The sequence below is a fragment of the Arvicanthis niloticus genome, chromosome 3, assembly GCF_011762505.2.
Source record: "Arvicanthis niloticus isolate mArvNil1 chromosome 3, mArvNil1.pat.X, whole genome shotgun sequence".
Lineage (NCBI taxonomy): Eukaryota > Metazoa > Chordata > Mammalia > Rodentia > Muridae > Arvicanthis > Arvicanthis niloticus.
The window spans coordinates 51,668,715-51,689,050 of NC_047660.1; the positions used below are offsets into that span (position 1 = coordinate 51,668,715).

Here is a 20,336-nt window from a genome sequence, read left to right on the forward strand (position 1 = left end):
CCAGACTGCCTGTTTAATGCCAGGCCCTTGGGAGAACAAAGCCATGGGACAGGTGTTCTTAGGCGGCTGAGATGGCAAAGAATGTGTGAACAGTGTAGGCAAGGGCTCTCATTTCACTAAAGAACTTGCTGATAACTAGTGTTCAGAAGACATTGTGGCCTCAGGTTCTAAATGATTGATGGGAATTGACTGTGTCCCCAAGAACCTGAGAAAATAGTAGGTCCAATATAGGTCCTATTGAAATCCCTAGGGCACCTTGGGTTCCACGGGGGGGATATCTATTATATCTAGAACCTCTTGCTACTAGGACTTGGTTGGGGCTCACAGAGGGTGCCAAAGCAGCTAGGTGAACCACTGAAGTTTTCTCTCCCCACTCCAGACTCTTAGAGCATTGCCGGAAACATAAATACCTCTCGAGCTCTGGAGAAGTCTTTGCCCTCCTGGTCAGCAGCCTCTTAGAGAACTTGCTGGACTACAGAACCATCATCATGCATGACGAGAGCAAGGAGAACCGCATGAGCTGCACGGTGAACGTTCTGGTAAGGGCCCGGCCCCTGGGCTTGTGAGTGGGCACAGCTGAGCCACCCCTGTTCCACCAACCCAGCTCTGAGTCGATAGCACAGATGCCCGGCCACCCCGGAGCATCCTTATAGATCCCATGCCCTGCTCACAGATAGTAGGACACGGACTCTCAGGAACCTGGAAACAGATGCAAAAAGTGCAATCTTGACACTCTAGCCTTTCCCAGAGCCCTTCTCAGTCTGGCTCTTGATCTTACTTACATGTGCTTGCTTTCCTGTTGTGATATAGCACACAGAAACCTATACCATGAAATAAATTAGTCTGTGCAGTTCTCCCGACAGTAAAACTCTAGTCTTTTTGGGACTACAGACTTCCGTGGTTTAGGTTGCTATGTATTCCTCTGCTTAATATAAACATGACTGCCAAAGACATGAGTGTACCAGGTGGCTTCAGAATAAGACAAGCACATGCTGTTCCCATAGAAAAATCTCTTACATTTCTCAGAAACATGGTCTTAATTTCTCTACTTCTTTATAGCCCATGGGTCTTCCACACAGGACCCATTTATTACCTGCAGAAGCTAGGTGTGTAAGAGGAGGGTGTAGGCAGCTTCTGTGTAGTTTATATTTATATTTATATTTATATTTATATTTATAGAGGATATTCTTAAGGGATACAATGAACTAATAATGTCTCTTTGGAGAAGAGACAGTATTGAAAAAGCAGAAGGTGGGGTGGAGAGGTTGTTTCATGGTTTAGAGTGCGTGCTGCTCTTCTAGAAGACACACAAGTTTGGTTCCCAGCACATGTGTCAGTTGGCTCACAACTGCCTGTAGATCCAGCTCCAGATGATCTGATGCCCTCTTCTGGCCTCTGAGGGCAACTACACCAGCATGCTCAAACATTTAAAAATAAAGGAGCAGTCATGCTTTGGCTATTTTTGTGTCAAGCTCATCCGCAGCCTTTAATTTACGTTGCTATTTTGTGACCTTCTTTTTTGGCAGAATTTTTATAAAGAAAAGAAGCGAGAGGACATATACATACGGTAAGTGAAGGAAATGCCTTGGTTTTGCTATCTGTGTCATGGGTTTGTGGTATATTTTTAAACCAGAAAATACTGCCCCGAGAGCACTGTTGCTACCTCGACAGATTCCGGCAAATACAGGATGTGTGCAGCCGGCCTCAGGGGGTGAGCTCTCTAGACAGAGCCACAGACAAGTACAGTTTGAGGGAGTGTGTAATAGCATCAAGTGTGTCATCAGCATGCAAAGGGGGATAGAAGGGACTCAAAGGGACAGGAAGGAGAAATAACCCACAATGGCCCTTGGTTTGAGGGTCATGAGTCTCTGATCATGAAGTCAGCTTGTCATCAATAGAATTTCCAAAGCTTTACCACACATCCCAAAGGGGATCAATATAAAATAATAATAATAATCAGAAGACAAAAATAGGAAAACCACAGGGCAGGAAGAGGTACCGTGTGCTAGAGAAATCGGAGGTGGTGAGTCTCTTGCCTAAGAGAAGGAAGTGTTCCTGTTAGAAGCAGAAGTTTATGTGCAGGCTGGGACCTGGCTAGAGAATGCTCTGAGTGCTGGCTCACCTCCTTGGTGACAAAGGGCCTCTTCTCTCCTGTCATACCAGGTATTTGTACAAGCTTCGAGATTTGCACAGAGACTGTGAGAACTACACAGAAGCTGCCTACACACTCCTCTTACACGCCGAGCTTCTGCAGGTAATAAATGGGTCCTGTGTGGAAGACCCATGGTGTTTGCCGGGTGTTCAGTCCTTTGGGACTAAATTCTATCAACTTCATGATATGGGCCCGAAAGAACCTTATTCAAGGGATATAGTTTATCTAGGCATGTGTTCCTGTGTTGTGGATAAACAGGGTCACGTTTCAGATGAGACTGGGAAGAGAATCATTTGATGTTTAAAGCTCCTTAGGAAGCGGGACACAACTTAGCAGCCTCTGTGATGGTTGGCATTCTAATTAAATAAATACATGTCGATTATGTGTAAAGAGATTAGTAAACTGATACAGAGATGACTTGTGAATGAATACGCTACTTGGAAAAAAGCACTTTCCTGTATATCCCATCTATCCTCTCCAAATAAAACTATAGTGGGGCATGATATCAATGCTTCTGCTTGTCTCAAATCCTAGGTAATTATTTGAAGCCCTGTCCTCCTCTGGATTCCTGCATAAGCATCAATCTTTGAATGGATAATAACTCAAACTCAACATGTCCAAACCACAAGCCTTTGACCCCACCCTTTGCTCCTTCCCTTCTCTTTCTGACCTCCCCCTTCTGCCCAGGAGCTTAGTCACATTCCATCCTTCTCTTTAGGTTGCTGCCTTCTACTTCTCCATGAGTAACATATGTCCTAAATCTATTTTCTAACTAACTAAATAAATGAATAAAATAATCCCTTGTTGTCATCCATGGCCAGTCTCCTGGCATCTCTACCTGAAGTACTATAGTGGCCTCTTGCTAAACCTTCTTCTGGCTTCCATTCTTAAAATCAAAAGTGTATCTCGACTTGATTTGATTCTAAAATTCTACCCATGCATCATTCTCAGCAGCTAAACACAGGAGTCCCCTGCCTCTTCCATTTCCCAAGAAAAATCCACAGTCCGAGTTCAAGGTTGGGATACTGAAGGGTTTTTGGCGTCTGTGGGGTTTGCTACCCATGGATATCATCAGAGAATGGTCCCTGGTGATAAGCCCTATAGGTCTTTTTATTTTTGCTACCCAGAAAATTCAACTCTCAAGCTGGCCATGGTGGTGCATACTTATAATTCCAGCACTTAGAAAGTTGAAACAGGGGGCATGGTGAGTCCAGGGAGAGCCTGTGATTCATAGGGAGAGCCCGCCTCAAAAAAAATTTAAAAAGCGAAAGAAAAGAAAATTAAGTTGTCCTGATCTGGTGTAAGGTATGAAGTGTGGAGTCAGCTTTTCTTCCCAGCTAGCTTTACTCAGTAGAAACAGTTTGTTAAATATAATCTGAATTTCATCCACTGGCCTAAGATGCCAGCTTTATCTCTGTGTTGGAGGAGGTCCCATTCTAGTATCTCCTTGCATGTGGGCCTCTGTTCGTGCTCTAAGGCTACATTGTTGTTATGATCCTTTCTGTACAGTGTGTTATGGGTGTACTTTCTCCTCATTGCCCCCCTCCCCGCTGCTGCTTCTCCTTCCTTTGTATTTCAAATGACTTGACTCTCAGGTTATAGCTCTGTGGTAGAACACTCACATGGCATGCTCATACCCCTACTTCCTGGCCTAAGAAAGAAGAGGAGAAGGGAGGGGAAGACAAGGAGGAGAGGGGAGGAGAAGGGAAGAGGAAGGAAGGGGGGAAGGAGAGAAGAAACTAACTTTGCAGGGCCTGCTAGGATAGACCTGTAATTCTAGTTGGTAGGGAGGAGGCTATGGCTGGAGGATTCCACCTGAAGGCCTGAACAACTTAGTGAGACTTCAAGTGTCAAAAATTTAGAAATATAAAAACAAGGCTGGAGGTGCAGCTCAGTTGGAGTGCACATACCTACCATGCACAAAGCCTGGGGTTCAATTCACACCACCACCAAAGAAGGGCAGTGGGCCTAGGGGGAGGGCTTTAGTAAGAATTTACATGTTTATGAAATAGTGTTCTCCTCCCAAGGCATAGTGGGGGTTTCCCTTTCCTCAGGGCTGCAGCCGTGCCTTTGAACGGCTGGTCAAGCTCCCTGCATCTAAGTCCTGTGTAATCCTGGTGATGAGTTGTTCAGCGGGCTTCATCATGATGGACCGTTTGCTTCTGCTGTCTTCTGTGTGGCTGTTGTCTTTTCAGCCAAGGTCCATCCTCAAATATTTTTATTCCTTTGCTTCTTAGTTCTCCAAGCTGTGTCTGGTTTTGCACTGGCCTGCCGTGTACTGTGGGGAAGGAAATGTCCGCAGGCAGTGAGTGATAGCTTTACCTGCTCCTCCGTGGTTGTGGGCCTAGCATGTTTCTCTCATCAGGTTGTGTTCGGGATGCCTTCCATACAGTATTACACTGGGTTAGCAGCCTCACTCCATTCCTCCCTTGTTGAGGAACACTGCAGGTGCCTGGCCATTTGGCATGACACTTGTTTCAGAGCGGAGCTGGCATATGGGCCTCCTTGTGTATGTAATTTTGTGTTTGGTAAATAACTTAAAACACAATATGGGTAAGTTGACAGCATGCAAATAAGTGGATTCCTGACTTTTTTGGTCTGAAGTTTTGTCTCATTAATCCCTGTGTTATCTTTTTCTCTTTGTAGTGGTCGGATAAGCCCTGCGTGCCTCATTTGCTGCAGAGGGATAGTTACTATGTTTATACCCAGCAGGAGCTTAAAGAGAAACTGTATCAAGAGATCATATCCTATTTTGATAAAGGCAAAGTGAGTGAGTGTGTGTGTGTGTGTGTGTGTGGTGGGTTGTCAGTTGTTGTCTGGGTTTTGTTGTTGTTTTTGCTACTGGAAAGAGAAAAAAGATTCTATTGGATAGATTTCGAATTCTGAGTGCTGAGTCTTCACAGAGCACAGAGGATAAGGACACTTGTCCCCAGCAAAATGACAGAGGCTCAGGAGATGGTTCAGTGTATAAAGTGCTTGTTATGCAAGAATAAGGACCTGAGTTCTGACCCCCAGCGTGTATCTAAAAGCAGCCATGAGTACATGTATCCATAACCCCTCTAAAAGCCGGCCATGAGTGCATGTACCCATAACACCATTTTTGGGAGAAGGAGACAATAAGTTTTCCAGGGCTTGCTGGCCAGCCAAACTAGCCAAAATGGTAAACTTGAGGTTTAGTGAGAGATCCTGTCTCAAAAAAAAAGGTTAAAAAGGTGATTTGGGAGCTGGGCATGGTGGTGCTCACCTTAATCCCAGCACTTGGGAAGCAGAGGGCAGGGACACCTAATCAGTAATGTCTGTGGAAATTATCCCAAATCAAAAGAGAAAAAAAATATTCCAAATTGGAAATACTGGTAGTCCCAGGCTTTTCAGAAAAGGGCTATTCAACCTGTGGTATTCTCAAAACACTGGGAAAGGGTTAGTTCATCAAACTGTGTTGTAAGTCAGGGTCCCTTATGGATGCTCAGCCTGCTGACTGCTTAGTCTCAGTTATTCTTAGGGGAGGTAACAGCTGCCACATCTCACCCTGCTTTCCTTCTTCTGAAGATGTGGGAGAAAGCCATCAAACTGAGCAAAGAGTTGGCGGAGACCTACGAAAGCAAAGTATTTGACTACGAGGGCCTAGGCAGTCTCTTGGTAAGTCTGGGCCAGCAAGGCTGCTGAATGGGCACTTCTAAGAACAGTTTGGTAAACAGGTTGAAAACAGGGCCAAGGGTACACTTCCCAGTGGAAAAGTAAACCTTACTTTAAAAGAAAAGAGGTATAACCCCCAAATCTTTGACCATTGTTCTCCAGGTTGTCCTCAAAGAAGTCCCCTGGAACTGGGAATGAGGACTGCCCTAGGGAAGGTGGGAACACTGAGCCTGGGTGATCATGCCCCATCCTGGCTACCATGGGACATCATCTGTTCATCAAATACCCTTGTCTTAGGCCAATTCAGCAGATGAAGGCATTTACTGCCAAGCCTGCCAAGCTGAGTCCAATCCCCACATTCTGCATGTTGGAAGGAGGGAACAGACTCTTAAGTTGTTCTCAGACCATGGACTATGACACGTGTGCTTCCACACACTCACACTAAATCATAATTTTACAATGAGAGGACAGCCCATCCTTGAGGCTGGCTTTGCCTCCTCCCAGAATGCTACTGCGCCTACCAGGACAAGCTGTGGATGTTTCTGCTAGCATCTAAGAGGTTTTTGCCACCTTTTCTGGTGTCTCCAAAGGCTTAGCATTGACAGTTCCCTGAGCCTGTGTGTGTGTGTGTTTTTTTAATTTTTTAAAATATTCATTTATTTTATTTATATAAGTACACTGTAGCTCTCTTCAGATATACCAGAAGAGGGCATCAGATCCCATTACAGATGGTTTGTGAGCCATCATGTGGTTGCTGGGAATTGAACTCAGGACCTCTGGAAGAGCAGTCAGTTCTCTTAACCACTGAGCCATCTCTCCAGCCCAGGCCTGTGTATTAAGCCCAGCTGCAGGCAGAGTTCAACTCTTACAAACAAACAGCACATACTGCAGCCACCCACATGCCCAGCAGTGGCAAGAACCTTTTTACAGAAGGAGCCTTGAAAGGTTAGTCGTCACTATCGCAGACTAATCTTTTCCTTGAGGATCTATTTGTCAAAAGCATTTAGTGAAAACTTAACTCATTGACTTTACCAGCTTCTGCCATTGAGAGACTGGAAATTAATTCAACTCAATAGTTTTATAAGCCAGCTTGAGTTAAGATGCTGGCCACCAGTCACCAAACTAAGAAAGCATAGTTCTGGTAGACTATTGCCTAGAACGGTCACCGAGTTCTGTCAACTGTGGTTGGGCTGGGTATGGTACACGATGATAATCTCAGCTGCTTGGGGCATAGAGGCAAGTTCTGCCTAGCATGCAGAACAAGGAAGTGGCCGGGGAGCTGGATGAGGTCTTGGCTCACTCTTAGCATGCATAAAGCCCTGGGTTCAATCCCTGCTTCCACATTAAACCAGGCATGGAGGTACATTTCCGTAGTCCCAGCAGCACCAGGGTAGGCAATGTGCAAGGATCAGGAGTCTGAGGCTAGCCTGAGCTACCTACGACACTGTCTCAAAGACTCTATAGTAAAGCATCCGAAGAGGTGGGACAAGAGAGTGAAGAGTGGGTGGAACTCATCTTAGGGTGATCAGGGCCCAAGGTGGCCCTGCAAATCAGCTGCTCAGAACAGAGACTTCCTCAGCATCTACTTTCACATGCCCGGTTAAGTTTAGACACTGCCTGTGGATGGCAGAAACTCCGAGGAGGACTCCGCCCATCCTGGACCCAAAATTCCAAACATCAGATCCCAGGAAAGAGTCACCCTGTGGCCTACAAGGTGGTCTCCAAAGACCTTCCACTTATCTGATACTTGAGGAAACACAGCAAATGGACTGACCTTTTTCTTTTTTATTTCTTTCTCTGACAGCATCTTGGTAACCTCCAGGCGGAATGTGTTATTTTGTTTTTCAGAAAAAAAGAGCCTTGTTTTACGAGAACATCATTAAGGCCATGAGGCCCCAGCCCGAGTACTTTGCTGTGGGATACTACGGACAGGGCTTCCCTTCCTTCCTGCGGGTGAGGAGCCTGGGGGTGGTCTCCAGAGCCAATGGGAGTGGGGTTCAGGGGAGAGGGGAGACTTATCTCTCTTCCAGATGGCCAGCAGCAGCTGCTGGCCTGTGTTCCCTCTGTGGGAGGTCGGGTCAGGGAGAGAGACCTCTTCCTGAATGCTGGCCTCTCTACCCCACGCCCCTGACACCACTGGTATTCTGGCCGACCCTTTGTCCAATGGCTTTCCCCAGGTGCAAGGAAAGAAGAAAAAACCAGAATTGGCCCCATCCACAGGCCAAGCTTGGACGAGTGGGGATGGATGTGTTTTGCTGCTTATTTTATTTCCAGACAGGGCCACTTTGAAATCAGATATCCCAAGAACAAGGCAACAGACACTTCCCCAAAGTAAAAGCAGTTTTGTACTGGTAACAGGCATGAGAGACCCCTCTCAAAAACACGCATACTGACCCAGTGACTTTAGAGTTTAAGAAACAAAAACTCTAAAAGGAAGTCTTTTAGACCTGAGCTTTATTTAAATACGTATTCTTTCTCATACTCCTAATTTTAAAAATACAGAATGGGACAGGGGTGCAGCTCAGTTGGCTTGCTGCTTGCCTAGCATGCAGGAAACACTGGGTTCCATTCCCAGAATCACAGGACCTGGGTATGTTTGAATATGCCTTCAATCATAACACTTGAGGTGGACTCAGAATCAGAAGTTCAGGATTATCCTCTGCTACATAGTGAGATGGAGGTCAGCCTGGGCTACTTGAGACTGTGCTACCAAAACAACAACAAAAAACAAAACAAATTAAAAAAACAAAACAATAACCACCAAAGAGAGCCATTTCTCTTCCTAATTGCTTAATGAGAAAGCGATGGAGTCTCATCAGTAAGTGTCTGCTCAGGCGCCTGGGAAGAAGCAGCAATGTCCTGAAGTTACTCAGACAGTTCTCTGCCCTCAGCGATTCTACAAGCTAATGGAGGCCAGGTGGGGAGTTAAATATTAACATATGAATGTAAAATTTAAACTATTACCAAGGAAAATGGCCCATGCTGAAAGAGATTATAGCCAGGGAGTATTTACTCAAGTGAACAGGAATCTAATCATTCTAAAATACTGCGGGGAGAGAGCAGCCTTTATCATAAGCACCAAAGCCTATATCCAATGCGCATGTCCGTCAACTGGGGGAAGGAGGGATAAACTCGAATCTACCCAATCAATGCTGCTCAATGCCTGTTGAGTATGCAAATCATGTTCACTGTGCACTTTCCATGGTTGTGGAGAAGCACAGTGGCCTTCTTTATCTTCAGCTCCAGATACCCCTTCACCCTTTGTACCTAATGACCTCCTTTGGCTTCCCTGACCTGCAGAACAAAATCTTCATCTACCGGGGAAAGGAGTATGAGAGGCGAGAAGACTTCAGCTTGAGGTTGCTGACCCAGTTCCCCAATGCTGAGAAGATGACCAGTACCACACCACCAGGAGAGGACATCAAGTCATCCCCAAAGCAGTGTATCCTTGCCATGGGGACAGCGGCCCAGTGGCTCATTACCCTGGGGATGGGCCAGGCCAAGCCAAATAAGTTAAGAGTTGCAGCTCCTTCTCTGTTGGCAGATCCGCTCTGATCTTTCAAACCATGCCTTCCACCACTCAGTGTAAAAATCTTTGGAGGCCCTTAGGGAAGACATGGTCAGTAAGTGTTGAGTATGAATGAATAAGCGTCATACTCGGGGAGCTTAAAGGAAGTTCTGGATTCTGTTAAAGATTTTTAAACTGTGCACTTAAAACCATCATCCAACTTCATTCTTGATATCCTCCCAGCCAATGGCTCCAGGACACCCTCCCCTTTCTATCACGAATGGATACCAAAATCTGCAGCTTTTGAAGTCATTGTATTTGCATGTGGCCCATACACATCCTCCCAGATCCCATGTGCATGTGTGTGTTTAGCTGTGTCCTGGGGATTGTATAGCAAGCACTTTACCAACTGAGCCAGTTCCATAGCCCCTCCTAGTTGACACCCAGATACAGTAAATGTTCTGTAAGTGTTATCACACTGTATACTTTAGGAGATAAGGACTTGGAGGAGGAGAGTCTGTATCTGGTCGTACAGAAGAAAATCCTCACTTGGTTATCTCTTTGGGTACAGAACCTGTAGGCACAGAGGACAGGCTATGTCTACACTGTAAGGGTGCTAGGAGAGGCCCTTCCTAGGATCTTTCATCAGTCCCATCCAAGCAAAACCTCTTACCCCATGCTGGTTTTGGAGTCTGACTTCGCTCCCCGGTTGGGGAATCTTGAAATTTTCACTTCTCTTGGCCTCCAAGTTCTCCTCTGCTGAAAAAGAACAATCTGTCTTACAGGTTTGCCATGAGCTTGAAAGAACAATTCCTCACGAAGGGGCTCACCCCGTCAATAGTAGCACCTAAAGATAGCAATTGTGTTTCCCGGGTTCTGGAGTCTGGCTGTTTCACAGGCATGCATATTCAGAAGAGATCATTTGAAAGCACTTCTGGCTATTTCCTTATACTTTCCTGACACTTCATGTGGCAAGGATATTTGCTAGGTATCTGGCCACACGAGGTGTCCTGAGGAGTCCCACATTGTGACAGGGGACATGGGAGTGAATTTCAGTGCAGTGCTGGCACCAGTTGAAGGGAAATGAGAAGCGGGAGCAGGGACCTCACAGCCTGTGACACCTGCAGGGCCAGCCTTTTCCTTAATAAGCCCTCAGACCTGCAGTGCTTCACGGTAAAGCCTGTGATGTGCTTGCCGCCCAGCTACAAGGACAAACCGGTTCCAGAGCAGATCTTGAAGTAAGTGGTTCTTAAAAAGGAAACAATCAGGCAGGACATGGTGCCCTCCTGTCATGGTAGCAGTGGAGGGACAGGGAGGCAAGTTCAAGGCTAGTCTGGGCTACAAAACAAGACTATTTGGAACGTTGTCAAAAGCAAAGCCTTTTTTCATTTGTTATACTTTGGAAGACCTATTACTAACTGTTCTGCATACAAGATGAAAGCTTATCAAGTTAAAGCAACATGGATTTTTATCATTGAGTCAGAGGGCAAGGTAAACTTCACTTGGGCACAGGATCCTCTCGCCCAAATATCCACTCAAGTATCACTGAGGACCAGCCTGTCCCAGTATTTGAGGTTGCTTCCTGGCTCTGGAGAAGCTACCATGCCAGTGAGATTAATTAACAGCATTATGGCCGAGTATGCAAAGGAGACCACAAACATGGTGGGTATACACCCCTTTTAAAACTGTGAGCTGTAAAATAAACTCTCATGTATGAAAAATAAGATGTGATATGAAACCCAGGTATGTCCCGGGACCTCAGTGTGACCCTGTCAGCCATAGGGATAAGCCTCAGTGTCAGACGTGTCACACGTGGGGTTGTGGGCTGGTTCTGTGAGGTCCAGTGCATTTGCTCTGTCCTTTCCCAGCTACTACAGAGCCAATGAAGTGCAGCAGTTCAGATATTCCCGGCCGTTCAGGAAAGGAGAAAAAGACCCAGAAAATGAGTTTGCGGTGAGTCAGCTTGGTTTGTTTTCTCGGTGTATGTGTGCGTGTCCGGGGCAGGCTACACATGTGCGTTTGGAGGCTAGAAGTCACCCTTGGATGTCATTCCTCAGGAGCTTCCCATCTTGTTATTTTGACAGTGTGTCTTTTCTTGGGACTGCAGCTTAGCAGCCCAGCTTGGTTGGCCACCCAGTGAACTCTAGGACTCCTCTGTCTCTCCTCTCAGCACTGGGACTACAAGCTTATGCCACCACCCTGGCTTTGTACATGGGTGTTGGGGATTGGTTGCAGGTCTTTTTCCTTGCTCAGCAAGCATTTCCCCACCCAAGCTAACTCCCCCCCAGCCCCTGTTTGCCTTCTGGTGAATTCCAGTGTCTTCCCTCTCATTCTCCTTGGCTAAGATAGGAGGTTGGAGCTTCCCCGGTAGGAGAGAGTAACCTGTTAATTACTGACAAGCAGGCTGTCATCCCAATGGGAAACCTCCAAACTGAAGGACCCAGATCTGGGCTCTGCTGCTGTTAGGATGGACCATAGGCAAGTCACACCTACTGAACCTCAGGTTTCCATCTTTAGAAGGAAAGGGCCCAAGGAGACTAACTCCATGCAGACCCAAAGCCCATGATCCTTGAGTTTTATGAGGAATATGTTCACTCCCTAGAAGACATGAGAATGGAGTCTCACCAACTGAGCCAGAGGTTTGGGGTCTGTTATGATCTGGAAGCAGGCCAGTGTCTCATTTTGTGTTTTCTTTCTTGCACCAGACCATGTGGATTGAAAGGACCACGTACACGACAGCCTATACCTTCCCTGGGATTCTCAAGTGGTTCGAAGTCAAACATATTTCAACAGTGAGTCATTTGAAGTTGTAACTCCAGCAGGGGGTGTGTGGTGGGAATCTCTCTGTCTGCAGAAATAATAACTGCTTTTGTTCCGTTCCACTGCAGCCTGCACCGGCTTGGCTTGCCTCCCTCTGGCCAACTTTGTGTTTTAGAGGCGAAATAAAAAGCACACTTGTGTAATAGGGCCACTTTGTAAAGTTGATGTGACAACACCGACCCGAAAGGTCACACTCAGAGACTGACTCTTTGGTGGCCTGAGAGGCGTTGTCTCCTTTTGTAATGCTGTCAGTACCCAGAAACAGTGCTGGGATGTGTCTGGAGAGCTGCCTCTTTACCACACCATCTTTCCGGAAGCCCCTCTCGCTCTCAGCTCGGGCATACCCCTGCCCCACTCCTTCCCAAAGCGCCATTTAACCTTTATAGTACTTATCTGATCTGTCTCCTCTCCGTCCCCAGGTATTTGCATTGTTGTCATCCCATACTGGTCTCTGCTGTACTAAAAAGTCTTTTGTTGCCTGTTTGCCTTGGTCTTTTCAGCCAATGTCTCTCAGGACCCCAGAATGTGGATCCCACTGAGCAGACCCGACTGTCTCATGTGTTCTTACTTTCAAGTCCTCCTGTGGCTTGCTTCCCTGTGCCTGCACTATGGAGCCCGCTCTCATCTCTAGCCACCTGCATTCATCTCCGTCCATCTCCATCTACTTCCATCCATTTGTATTCCTTGCCTTTCATGTCTGCCTGCCTCTATCCATGGCTGTCTTCCTCCTCTCTCCACCTCTGTCTATGGTCTTCCCACTCAGTCCCACCTTCATCCATCTCCTTCCGCATCTCTGAGAGAAGCTGTCAGAACTAAGACTTAGGTGGTTTATGTAGTTAATGACATCGGGTCGTTTGAGGGAGGTGGGTCTCAATGTCCTCTGACCACTCAGTATTATTCCCATCAAGTTAAGTGTGAGATCCACCTTCTCTGTGGAACCAACTCTAGAATACCCAGTCATGGGTGGATGTCCTTTGTGGTGTTTGTGCTCATACCATTCTGGGCATATTTCTAATGCACCCTATTTGAAAGTCTTGAGTTTCTACTAAAACTATCATACTCCTACTAGTTTGAGTTGTAGTAGACCACATAATGTGTAGTTCCAGTCTCAGCAACTAAGCCAGCCATGGGCTTCACCACCTGTGGACAGTGTACTATGTATTTAGGTCTAGCAAGCTGCTTCTCTAGTCTAAATATATACAGACTCTTTCCTTGCCTTATTCCCTAGATAATGTATAATAGCCATTGCTATAACCTTAGGTCCTACCAGTCATCCAAAGCCAGATGTGATGGCACATGCCGTTAATCCTAATACCTGTGGGGTAGAGGCAGGTAGATCTCTGAGTTCAAGGCCAAGCCGGTCTACATAATGAGTTCTAAGACACTCTGTATTCTATATCCAGGGGGGATATAATGATATCCTGTCTCTAATAAAGTAATTAAGTATATAGAAATATATACATAAATTATATATAAATACTGTATCACTTTAGAACCAAGGCATTCATGCACCCTTAGATTTTGGTGCCCTCAAAAATCCAAGAACCAGTCCTCCTACATATTTCTGAGCTGGCTGTGTAATTCATCGCTTTTGTAACTGGTGCACAGCATTGTACTTAGTATTAAATTAAGCATTTAAAAAATAATTCCTGAGCTGATCATGTACAGCTGCTCAGTGTGAAGCACTACTTTGGCATGCACACATACTGCTTTTCATACTCAATAGAGAAAAGAGGAGGAAAAGAGGTATTCTGGGACCCAGGCATCTCCTGTAGCTGGACATGGTGGCACATGCTTGTACCAGCTTTTGGGAGGATGAGTCAAGAAGACCCATGCTAGCATGAGGCTAGTCTGGTCCTCATAATGGGTGAAAGGGGCAATGTAGTAAGACCTTGTCTCAGGACAACAACGAAAGTAAAGGGAAGGGAAGAAGAGAATATTTCTTGGCCATTATGACCTGAAGTTTGATGTATTCCTTGGTGCTAATGATAAATCATTTATTTAAATGTAGCACAGTTTCTGGGTAGAGATGTTAGGAATACATTCTGGAATAGGCGGCCGAGTGGCCAACAGTAGATGAAATGAAGGTGCTGGCTTTTTGGGAAATGTGGTTTTGAGGACATTTCTGGAAGAAGAATCTAGTTCCTGTGATTGCTTCTTCATCTAAAACTCAGTGTGTTCTTGAGTCTTCCTGTTCTTTCTGACTTCCATTGGCCGCAGGATCTACCCTAAGGAGATGAGGCAAGGATCTGGATGTAGGAATTCCAAGACCCCTGCTTTTTCTTACCATGGAGACACCTGAATTTTCCAGGGGACACTTTCCATTGTCAGTGGCGCAGAAGGGTTTCAGATCTGCTAACCAGCGACCACCTCGGAGCCTCTGAGATGGGACTGACTGAGAAACAGTGCTGCTGCAGATCTAGGTTTCTTCACACATTTTGTGTAGATGTTTTGCTCCAATAAACAGTGTCTTCTACAGCCCACAGTTTACAGCATCCCACTCCCTAAGATTTTTCAATAGCCAATTTTGTAATTAACCAATAGAAAAGCATGGGGTCCCTAATGTGTAGAATCCTAACAATTGAACGCTCCTGCAGATTGTGCAGAATTTCCCTCTCTTGAGAAGAATGATCAGGTTATTTCGGTCTTTGGAGTGGAGCTCACCCGGCTACTTCTCCCATCTGCTTCATTCCTCAGGAAGAAATCAGCCCTTTGGAGAATGCCATAGAAACCATGGAGCTGACCAACGAGAGGGTCAGCAACTGCGTGCAGCAGCATGCCTGGGACCATTCCCTCTCTGTGCACCCGCTCTCCATGCTGCTCAGCGGCATTGTGGACCCAGCTGTCATGGGGGGATTCTCCAACTACGAAAAGGTAAGTCCTGCTCCCGAATCTCACAAGAAGGACAGGCCATCCTCCATGTTATGTGCCACTCTCCTCCCTGAATGGGCATGTGGAATTACACAAGGATTATCCCTGGCCTCACATTGTCTTGTGAGGCCTCAGTGAAAGAGTGCCTGGCTCTGTGACTCTGGCGGATGCACCTGCTATCCTGTCCTCTGGGAGGAAGACAGTTCAGGGTACTCCCAGAGCTCAGGATGCACTTCCGGGAAAGCCACTTTTAGGGAAAGCAGAGATGCTTTATGTAGAGTGAGTCTCCAGGAATCTCCATCCTGACTTGAGCTAAGTCGTATGTACAAAAGACGTTTCAGCTTGTATTAGTTACTTCTCTGCTGCTGTAATGAAATATTACGACCAAAAGCAACTTAATGAAGAAAGAGTCTATTTGGTTTATGGCACCAGAGACATAGAATCCATTATGATAGGGGAAGGAACGGTGTGTCATGGTAGCAGGAGCTGGAAGCCAGCTGGTCGCATTTCCATCCATGCACAGGAAATGGAGTGAGAGTAAATTCCCAGATCTCATTCTTGTGATGGACCTGGACTTCCTCCAGCAAGGCCCCACCTCGTAGCTGTTCCATAACCTCTCCATGGAGCACCGCCAGCTGAGGGCTCTGAGTGTTCAGATGCACGAGTCTATGGCTGTCATTGCTCATTCAAACTGGCACACAGCTCACCATTGTCTAACTGGATGCTGCATCTGTTACTCTGAAAAGGCATAAGAGGCATACTGACCATGTGTAGTCCACTGGATAGGGTTTGGCATCATTTATATGGGAGGATGTGAATTCAGCCTAGGCGAAGGAAAGTTGTTAAGAGACAGGAATCATAGCTATTATGGTACATGTTCAGTGGCTGAATATTTTGAGAGTCCTCTTCTTGAATATAACTAAACATGTGGCCAGGAAACTCCTTTGATGAGGGCGAAGATGGGACAGAAAGAGAAGGGACCTGAAAAAGTGGTACATGGGCTGGTACTCTCAGTTCTGTTCGTACACAGTATCCCAGAAGAGTGAAGGTCCTGTGGCCTGTCACTTCTGTAACCTCATTCTGGTTTTCTACTGGCCACTGTATGCTCTTGAACACAAGTGTCACCTCTCTTAGCTGCAGTGAGGAAACTTCCCAACTTAAGGGATGGGTTTGGGGATCAGGGAAGCCATTCTATATATATATAGAGAGAGGAATTTGTTTAATATATATCTCTTCATTATTCACTGTGTAGTAAATGTGGTCCTGTGAAAAGGATGGACATTCAGTCGTTACCTAAGACGTTTTCTCCCCTTTGAAACTGTCTTCCTCTCTCTGCGATCAGCAGTGTGTCATAAGTAATATTCACATGTGTTCTCCTTTAGGCTTTTTTTACAGAAAAGTACTTACAAGAGCATCCTGAAGACCAGGAGAAGGTGGAGCTCCTCAAGAGGCTGATTGCTTTACAAGTATGTAGGCTGGGAGGCATGCAGCTGGACAGCTGTGCACAGTGCTCCATGGGTGTCCATTGCATTTGGCTCTAAGGCATGCTACATAGCCTAAGTGTAGCTATAGGCCACTTTCTGGGGTCCCTCCTTTTCTCTCTCTCTGTCTATCTCTCTCAACATCTCTGTCTCTCTGTATGTGAGTATGCATGTGTGTGTGTTTGTGTGTGAGAGAGAGAGAGAGAGAGACAGAGACAGAGAGACAGAGAGAGACAGAGACTAGGTGTGGCAGTACTCTCTTGTAGTATTAGGGCAGATTTCATGGACTTACTGACCAGCCATCCTCTCCCAGTTGGTGAATTCTAAGTCAGTGAGTCACCCTTTCTTCAAAAAACAAAACTAGGTGGGAGGCATCTGGGAATGACAGGAGAGGTTGTCCTGTAGCCTCCACATGTACACACATACATTTACACACATACACACACACACATTAGCACACATGGGAACTTTGAAGTCTGGTTTCCTAGCCTGTGTTTCTTGCTGACACATATCGACCTCATTCTTTTTCTTATCGTTTCTGTAAATCCTGCTAGAAAACTCAGTCTCTTCAGTTGTATGAGCCTTGCCAGTTGGCCTCTCTAGAGTCTTTGGATCTTCTCTGTTTTCCCTTGACAGAGTTCCCAAGCCCTTGACTAACAAGTGACCTTTTCACTAGTTAATTCTGTGTCTGCTAGTCTCTCCAACTCCACCCTCTTGCCCAAACCCCCGAATCTGAATTGACTCCCTTCCCAAACAGTGTCTCTTTTCTTTCATAACCTTTCTTCCAGATACCTCTGCTCACGGAAGGGATCCGCATCCATGGGGAGAAGCTGACGGAGCAGCTCAAGCCGCTGCATGACCGCCTCTCTTCATGCTTCCGCGAACTCAAGGAGAAAGTAGAGAAGCTGTATGGAGTCATAACGCTGGTACGCTTTGACTAAATGGCCCTTGAACTTTGCTGGGTCTCTCTCATGATATTACCCAGGGTTTCAGATGCCAGATGGGAGTCACACCAGCATAGGTATGATGTGCAGATGGGCAGGCACGAGAGAGTGAGTGTGTTCTACCTTTAGTCACATGAACCATCCTTGGGCTAGAGATTTCCAAACCTAATTGACCTTCAGAACAGAGAGCTTGTGAAACACAGATAACTAGCCTCAGATTTTACAGATGTGGCGGAGCCCCAGTTTACGGTTTCAACAAATGGCCTGGGCTGGAGAGATGGCTCAGCGGTTAAGAGCACTGACTGCTCTTCCGGAGGTCCTGAGTTCAACTCCCAGCAACCACATGGTGGCTCACAACCATCTACATTGCGATCCAATGCCCTCTTCTGTTGTGTCTGAAGTTAGCTATAGTGTACAAATACACATAATTCTTTTTTAAAAAAAAAAATGGCCTGATGACACTATACACCAAGGTGGCTGGACTGGGCAGGCACTTTGAGAACACTCAGAGGTGTTGGCCATTCCTTCCTGTCCTGCCTGATTTTTATAGCATTTCTGGATCTTTTTCTGTTTGGTATAAGTTTGATCATCTGACGCTTTGTGGGAAGGAACAGTTGTAAACTTGACAGATTTCTCTGTCATCTTTGACACACTCTGTGAGGCTTGCATCTTTGTGGGTTTCTCACCTCTCCACCCCCAAGTGCTAAGGGGAAGCATGCTGCTAACCTCCCCTCTCTCAATCAGTGGTGTCACTGGTCCTGGCTCATTGCTGTGTTCTTTTGTCCTCAAGTTCACCTTGCCCTCTCTGACAGTCTTGTTTTGAACTCGACTTTCAAATTCTTTCCTCCAATCAGAGGTCTGCACACCTCCCCACTAGAGTTTCCCCCAGAGGACCTTTCCCACTGTCTCTTCCAGTCATCAGTGTACACAGGCAGCCAGGCGTGGTGATGCACACTTGTGACCTTAGCACCCAGAAGGCTGAGACAGAAGGATGACTGTGAGCTTGAGGCCAGGCTGAGCTACATAGCTAACTAAATTCTGCTGCTCCACTCATCACCAAAAATGCCCAGTTTAGTTTCCTTCCTGATACTTTGCCTCCCCCTACTGCTGTCTAGGCACACGCATGTCTTTTGTGCCCATGTTCCTAGACCATAAAACTGAGCTTTCCTTCCACCCGCTATCCTCGATCATTGTTACAACCCAGCCAATGTTTAAAAACAAATTTAATAGGATACTACATGGGGATGGTGATTCCCTAGTGGAATCCCAGGTTTCTGGAGACTCCCCCTGCCCAGATTGAATTCTATGGCCTCCTTAGACTTTGCTCTTGGGTCAACATGCCATGATTTCATAAGACCAACAGGGTGGCTGCCCCAGACCATGCTGGCCGCATTGCAGGCTCCTAACCCTGAGGGGCTGCATGTGTTTCAGCCACCCAGCATGACAGAGAGGAAGCCAAGCCGTGCAGGCTCAATGGTCCTGCCCTACATCCTGTCCTCCACGCTGCGCAGGCTGTCTGTCACCTCTGTGGCCTCCTCAGTGGTGTCCACCTCCTCCAACTCTTCTGACAACGCATCCTCCAGGCCAGGATCCGATGGGTAAGGCTGATCTTGGCACTTGGGGAGGGTAGGACAATATCTTGTGACATCGGCTTTGGGCACCAACGTGAGACTTTGAGGAGAGTGATTCATAGCTGTGGCTCCTTCACCTCTATTCATGAGGATCATCACTGACGATGCTGTACTAAAAAATAAAAATGAAATGAAAAATCTATATTTTACCACCTACTGAACACAATTGCCTTGTAGGCACAGCACAATTTCTCATTATGTATCATTTTTTGCTTCATGAATTAGTCAGAGAACCATACTCTTACAAAATTCCAAAGGTAGAAAATGATACAAAACCACACACACATACACAACCTCTTCATAAGTTTCTAACATTCAGTTTATTAGAAACACCTGTAGACAGTTTCTCATGTACATGTTTGTGTGTGTGCGCACACATGCACAGGCACATGTGGGTGCTTTCATGCAAGCATGTATAGAGACCAGAGGTTGGTGACAAGGAATCTTCCTCAGTTACCCTCCACCTGATCTTTTGAGGCATGATCTCTCACTGAACTTGGAACTTACTCTATGATTACACTGGCTGGCCAGTGAGCCCAGGTCCCCATCCTTGCCTGCAGTGCTGAGGACAAGGTGCACATCACTTTGCCCAGCTCTTTTTACATGGGTTCTGTAAAGAAAGAGAACTTCAGACCAATCTCCCTTATGAATATTGATGCAAAAATACTCAATAAAATTCTCGCAAACCGAATCCAAGAACACATCAAAACAATTATCCATCAAGATCAAGTAGGCTTTATCCCAGGAATGCAGGGATGGTTCAATATTTGGAAATCCATCAATGTAATCCACCACATAAATAAACTCAAAGAAAAAAACCACATGATCATCTCACTAGATGCTAAGAAGGCATTTGACAAAATTCAACACCCCTTCATGTTAAAATGAACGATCAGGAATTCAAGGCCCATACCTAAACATAGTAAAAGCAATATACAAGCCAGTAGCCAACATCAAACTAAATGGAGAGAAACTTGAAGCAATCCCACTAAGATCAGGGACTAGACAAGGCTGCCCACTCTCACCCTACCTATTCAATATAGTACTGGAAGTCCTAGCCAGAGCAATTAGACAACAAAAGGAAGTCAAAGGGATACAAATAGGAAAAGAAGAAGTCAAAATTTCACTATTTGCAGATGATATGGTAGTATACTTAAGTGACCCTAAAACTTCCACCAGAGAACTCCTAAACCCAATTAAAAACTTCAGCAAAGTGGCTGGACATAAAATCAACTCAAACAAATCAGTAGCCTTCCTCTACTCAAAGGATAAACAGACTGAAAAAGAATTTAGGGA

General features: G+C 45.9%; 1 protein-coding gene across 3 annotated transcripts in view; it reads left to right on the forward strand.

Annotated features, from left to right (window-relative positions):
• The window catches only part of Dock5 (dedicator of cytokinesis 5), a 188,213-nt gene that overhangs the window by 158,248 nt on the left and 9,629 nt on the right, over nucleotides 1-20,336 (forward strand). For 2 of the 3 annotated variants that reach the window (XM_034497595.2, XM_076930800.1), the window contains 14 exons: nucleotides 380-539; nucleotides 1,527-1,567; nucleotides 2,164-2,254; nucleotides 4,799-4,918; nucleotides 5,699-5,788; nucleotides 7,634-7,738; nucleotides 9,086-9,227; nucleotides 10,450-10,531; nucleotides 11,162-11,246; nucleotides 11,999-12,085; nucleotides 14,811-14,987; nucleotides 16,367-16,450; nucleotides 17,254-17,391; nucleotides 18,841-19,007. In XM_034497595.2, coding sequence (XP_034353486.1) covers nucleotides 380-539; nucleotides 1,527-1,567; nucleotides 2,164-2,254; nucleotides 4,799-4,918; nucleotides 5,699-5,788; nucleotides 7,634-7,738; nucleotides 9,086-9,227; nucleotides 10,450-10,531; nucleotides 11,162-11,246; nucleotides 11,999-12,085; nucleotides 14,811-14,987; nucleotides 16,367-16,450; nucleotides 17,254-17,391; nucleotides 18,841-19,007 — 1,569 coding nt within the window. Of the gene's footprint in view, nucleotides 1-379; nucleotides 540-1,526; nucleotides 1,568-2,163; nucleotides 2,255-4,798; nucleotides 4,919-5,698; nucleotides 5,789-7,633; nucleotides 7,739-9,085; nucleotides 9,228-10,449; nucleotides 10,532-11,161; nucleotides 11,247-11,998; nucleotides 12,086-14,810; nucleotides 14,988-16,366; nucleotides 16,451-17,253; nucleotides 17,392-18,840; nucleotides 19,008-20,336 lie in introns of those variants that run through there. The other variant, XR_013109304.1, reaches the window with a different exon arrangement.